At 28.0% G+C, this 6,371-nt stretch overlaps 1 protein-coding gene across 1 annotated transcript; it reads right to left on the bottom strand.

The window, feature by feature from the left end:
* Positions 1–920: 920 nt before the first annotated feature.
* Positions 921–4,652, bottom strand: PGO_111830 (hypothetical protein, conserved; the record flags this gene model as incomplete). The annotated part of the gene is made up of 2 exons (XM_028688521.1): positions 921–4,273; positions 4,601–4,652. The coding sequence occupies 2 exons, from the start codon at positions 4,650–4,652 to the stop codon at positions 921–923; spliced, it is 3,405 nt and encodes a 1,134-aa protein (XP_028544322.1).
* Positions 4,653–6,371: the final 1,719 nt, after the last annotated feature.

The following is a 6,371-nucleotide window of genomic DNA, read 5'->3' as shown; positions in this document are numbered from 1 at the left end:
TTTCATCTTTATACTATAATTTTTTTTTAATTTTTCATTTTATGGTAATTTTTTAGCTTTTTTCCTATACACATTATATCGTATGATTTATCATGTGTTACCATTTTTGTCAAGTCATGCTGTAATGTTATTATTTTCTTTTTGAATTCTCATTTTGTCAATATGTACACACATGTATGTACAAGCACATGCATGTGCAGATATATTCATACATAATATATATGTATGTATTATATCCCCTTTTGATTTAAAATACAATGATAAAAATATATTAGTTCATTTGTTTTCACAAATGCTTTAACAATTTTTTTTCTATGTAGTTTAAAAATTGTTCATTATAACATTGAACACTTTTTTTTTGAGAAATTTTAATTAAATTATGATAAATATTTATATTTGTTGTTGGATACGGGACGATTAAATATGTTTTCTTTCCAATTTTCGGTTTTCATCATAATTGTATAATATGATAAGAAGCATGCATTTCTAACAATTATACGTTGATGTCCATTTTAATGTTTCGCATGTTTGCTCACTTGCTTATATGTGTAAATATGTATATATGCTAGCTCACTTTTATGTGTGACACGCATATTTGCGTATTCAATTATAATAATAAAAAGGAAGTTCTTCTAAAAAAAGAAACGAAATTTTCTCAAACATCATGTAAAACAAATATTACTCAAAGCATCAAGTAGAAAAGTGTGCTCATCTGTCAATATGACATGAACAATTACATATGTGGGGCAAAAAGGTCCGTTGCAAAACGGACAGGTGTGAATTTTTAATAAATCAATTGAATTAAAAAAAAAAAAAAAAACAGGTGCAAAATATTATGAAACAAGTGCATGCATGTAAACCAAAAGGTATTATATATACCCAGAGATACAGAAAACAAAACACAAATTGCATAACTTTTTTTACAACTCGTAAAAATAACTATTATTTTGGAAGGATATATACTCCCTATTTAGCAGGGATGTCAATCTGTTTTTAATTTGTTCATTTGAAATGCTGTTAACTTTTTGGTGTACGTATGAATATATTTCCCTCTCGGATGATTTTCCACATGATTTTAAAAGTTTCACAATAGCTGCATCAATGTGTAAACTTCTGTCCTCAAATTCATCATCCTCCTGTGTTAATGCAGGTATAGCAGTGTTATCCATATATGTCTGGTCTAAATAATTGACTATTAAATATTTATTGTTTGCCTTGAAGCATAAATTTAATTTGAATATTTCATTTACTTTATCATAAATCAAAATGTTCGTATCTTCACCATTGTATATGGCTTGTAAATGCTCTATTAAATTATTTTTTGGGAAATTTGTCAAATTAGCTAGTTCGTATGTGCTATACTCATATTTTTCATTAAACAGTAGCAAAACAGTGGCCTGCAGTGTGGTAACCGTAAAGTGGAACTTCCTCTTCTTGTTGTTATAATTATCATTATAGTTATGGTCATCTTTATCCAAAGAGGGCGCGTTACAATTTAAATTTTCGATGAGCTCACCATTCTTCTCCAGTGTCGAGCCTGTTGCAGATTGGAGAATGTCTTCACACGGATCCTGGCTGGCTAATGGGTTGTTGTCCGAATTTGAGTATTTTTTTTTTTTTATTCTTTCAAAATTCACTTTCAAAGTGCATAGCCCATATAATGGAAGAAACTTAATATTTCTAGCTTTATTAGCATGTGCATAATATTTACAAAAATAATCGTTGCATAATTTTATGATTTGGGGATATATAATGTTATCATTATCTATTTTGTTATAGTCCCATGCATCATTAAATATGACGTTAACTGAATACTGTTTCTTTTTCAGTAATCTTATACCGTTGTGTGGATATTCCTTGTAAAATTCATGCATACCTTTACTTGAAATTTTCATATCTTTCAATATAGTTTCAATTTTTTTGGTAAATTGTGGACCACATTCTTTTTTAAGTGTTTTAAATATTTTTATGTCCAGAACTATATTAAAATTCTTATCATTTATTAATCTTTTACACATAAAAATTCGATAATATTTTTCAAATTTTTCTTTGTCACTTAAGTATTTAAAAAGGCTCAGTATAATTGTTATAATATTCATAATATATTTCCCTATGTCGTGATATTTTTTAAATAGATTTTCAATTTTTTTCGAATGTACAAGTATATTTTTATCGACAGAGCTACAGCTACTTTCACCATCACTGTTTCGGATATAATCCTGTTTATCATTTTTTTCAAAAAAAGTTTCATCGTAATATTTACGATGTGTACCTTCATCACTTTGTGTCATACGACGCATATGTAATAACTCATCACTATGGGTAAATTTTTTTTTTTTTTTTTTTTTTTTCAAATATTTTTTCATCAACAATACAGTATCACTGTCGGTTGAAATTGTGCTCTCCAGTTCCATTCCTTCAATTAGTGATTCGTTGCAAAAACTCTTCCAATTTTTTTCAAAAAGTGCGCAATTTTTTTTATTCCTTCCCTTTTTAAATTGCTTATTTATAATATAATATTTTCTAAGTTTTTTCAAACCTGCATTATACATCACCATCAAGTTGTTCAAGTAAATACTAAGTATCACTGGCATGTAACTTTCTGCATGTGTTCCCTTGTTTAAAAAGTGCTCAAACACTTCTTTCCATTTTTTGGTAAAATAGGAAGAATATCGAAATGATATGATAATAATTCTATCAATATTTAATTTGTAATTTACTAATCGTATAAGTGAATCATACAACATGTTCAAAGTGTTCCTACTTTTAATTACATCTTTTATTATATCAACACCTATTTCTTCGGCTGTGTTGAAAAATATATTGCAAAAATGTTCTGTTGTGTTTAAATGAAGAGAAAATAAATATAACACCCTCAAGCAATCATATTTTTCATTCATAATATAATGCTTTATATGTGTATCTTTAAATAGTATATCTTTATATCTTACGATTAATATTTCTTTTAACTTTTTCAAAATAGATATTTCTGTTTCTTCTTTAAAAAATTTACGACATCGTATTTGTTCATGACACAGACAATTTTCAATTTCCGTGGGCAGGTTATGAATATTCATTTCAAAATCTGGACATATATCTTTCCGTGAGGTACTGCCTCCATTCATTACAAGTGTCTTTATTTTCTCATGATAATAATAATACGTGTCTTTTTTGTAACTTTCCTCAAACTCGTCATAAATGTCCAGCATGTTTATAATTTTCAGGCCTGCGGTAACAAGTTTGTCATCTATATTTTTTATATTATCTGTTTTGTCTTTTCTCATATCATTTCCATTGTTCAAAACGTTGCTTATAATATTGCTGTGCTCACTATCATTCTTTCCGTTTTCTATTCCATTATCGATATTCATCAAAAAGGGGGAGCTAACACAATAGCCTTCATTGATGTCTCCTTTCTGGGTACCATCTCTAACTTTTTTTTGCTCACTTGTGTTTTCACAGAAATTTCCTCTTTCGTCTTCTTCCATCTTGAAGGAAACGGAGTATCTCTTTAAATTATCATAGCTATTAGTGTTGGTATAGTCGTTGTTCATATTTTTCTCGATTTTGAATGGATTATCCATACTGACAATAGTATGAGCATATTGAAAGTCATTCAATCCAGTGCTGTTAAGGTTTCCATTTGATTTATCTTTTTCTTCCTCCTTAGGGGTAGAAAATGGAACTCCTCGTTCATACTCAACTTCTTTACATTCGGAATCTTCCTCATTAATATTAAGACATATATACTCATAAAACTTCGATTCGCAAAATATTTTGTCATATTTCAAATAATCACAAGCACTACGAATGAGTATAATTTTTACATAGGTAAAAGTATTTATATATTTTTTCCACAATGTATTAAATATATAAGAGGGGCATTCAAAATTGGAGAGTGTAATTTTATTATACATCTTGAATGATTTCAATAAATCTTCTAAATGTACTATAACTATGGAAAAGTTATTCCATATTTGTACAAAATGTTTTAGAAAATGTTCCCCATTTTTAAAACATTTATTTTCTATTTTGACGTCCAAGTGGTTGAAAAAAAGTAATGTTTTAATTTTACATTGTTTTTCTATTATTGAGCATATTAATTTATCACAATTGTAAAAAACAAAAAAATGACAAAGTCCTTCGACTGTGAATTTCCTCTTATTGTCAACTATTAGTTCTTCGTATGGTAAGAAATTGAAACAACTATTAATGTATTCTTCCAGTTCATTTAAGTTTGGAGTGAAATTGTTATTCTCCACATTTTTTGGATCTTTAAGACACATGCGAAAGAGGGGAAGAAGTAAAAAATAAATAAATAAAAACGGTGTAGACGGATTGAAGGCATATCACAGACTCGTCGAATATTTGATATGTGTGTAAGTATTCAAATGTACATGTGGGAATATTCACAACGTGAAGGACGCAGTGTAGGCTTCCTGTGATTACACTTTTTTGGTACAAATGATGTGTAAAGGTGGCAGAGAAATGTTTTTTTTTACTTTGCTTTTTTTGCTGTTTTCTTTGACACGAGGATTATAGGCCTTTTTTTTCGTTGCCTCTCCTTCGGTGCTGTTTTCATTTTTCTTTCTATGTATACCTTCTTTTTTCAAATAGAACACGGGAAAATTTTTATAAGAGCTTGGGTCCATTTTTTATGCTTTTCTTTTAAATTAAGAGGAATGGTTACAAAATTATTCAATACATTTAGAGTTATTTAGCCATAATTATGAATTCACGCAAAATAGTCAACGTAGGCACACGTAAGTGGTAGGAGGGTAAAAAAAAAAAAAAAAAAAAAAAAGAATAAAAAAAAGAGAGGAGAAGAAAGAACAAAAGAATGAAGGAAATATGTGACAAGATTTATTTGTAGAAAAAAAAGTAATAAAAAAAAAAAAAAATGATAAATGTAGTACTGTGTATAAATAAGTAATTCTCCCTGTAAGAACGTTTATATAGATATATATATCTATAAATGCTACATTATGTGAACACTTCGTCGAAATTAAAACATGGGGGGGGGAGGAAATTTTCAATGTGTCCCAAAAAAAATAAAATAAAAAGAGTAATAGAATTTGAAAAATGTGCATCCTGCTTTAGCTGTGATCGTATAAGGATTCTTTAGTTACTTATATATGCATCTAAAGATTTATAAATTTGGAATTCATTTGCCACGACTAACTCATACAACTGTGTTTGCTTCCCATTAATTCGCGCAAATAAAGTCTTTGTGCCTGTTATATATCCTATTCACAATTTTTCCAACTCCCCAGATACATTTTCTTATGTAACGCAATACAAGGCGTTACAAAGCATTACAAAACACAAGCAGAATGTTACCATGATTTTTTGCATGTATTTTACCAATGTTCAGAAGGAAAATTTGTTTACTATTACTTAAGTAAATATCGTAAAAATGTCAGCAAATCCAATGGAATTTACTTAATTGCTTTCATTTTTTTTTTTTTTTTTTTTTAAACGCAACTTGGTTTTGGTTGGCCAATCTTAAAATAGAATGAAAAAAAAAAAAAAATGATACGAACAAATAAGGTAAAAAATAAACATTTTTCCTGTGCTTCATCCTAAACAAAATTTCCTGTATGTTAGTTTGGAGATGCCGTGTAAATTATGTTGCGTATAACACTTGTGAAAATGCTTCCATTGCTTGGGATGAATATATGAACATATTTTAGTGTACATGTACGAGCACGTATATAATATTACATATATGCATGTCTCAATGCATTTTCCATCGTGTACACATACACATCTTATGAGTGATTTTATTTTTTAACGAATTTTTTCCTTAAGATTATAAACATTCAAATTAAAAAAAAAAAAAAAAAAAAAAAAATGTTCAGACATTGCGAATATTTTTAGTTATGTTTGTTTACACTTGTAATATGTTACCACACATACTTTTAATCATTTTTTTCTGAAAAAGCCAACTTGACACTGATACGCATTTATATATATATATATATATATATATATATATATATATATATATATATATTTATGTATACGTATATATTTACGTGTACAAACACACATAATCGCGTGACATGGATAAACAAATTTTTCATTGAAGGCATTTTTCGAAATACATAAATAATTATACATCCAATTTAATAATTTTCATATATACATACCTGAGAGCAGTAAATAATTACACAAAGTGTGGAGATATGATTAATTATATGCTTTTAATTTTATTTTAATTTATTTTTGTTTATTTAAAAACGATACAAGTAGATGTTTTTAACTATGCATAAATAAAGTGTATATCATTTTCCCCCCATTCGTGCGGGTTTTGTCACATTTTGACACATTATTGCTACATTTTGTCACGTTGTTATAATTTGGGCCCA

The sequence above is a fragment of the Plasmodium gonderi genome (genome assembly GCF_002157705.1).
Source record: "Plasmodium gonderi DNA, contig: Chr11, whole genome shotgun sequence".
NCBI lineage: Eukaryota > Apicomplexa > Aconoidasida > Haemosporida > Plasmodiidae > Plasmodium > Plasmodium gonderi.
This window is presented reverse-complemented; position numbering and strand designations above follow the sequence as displayed.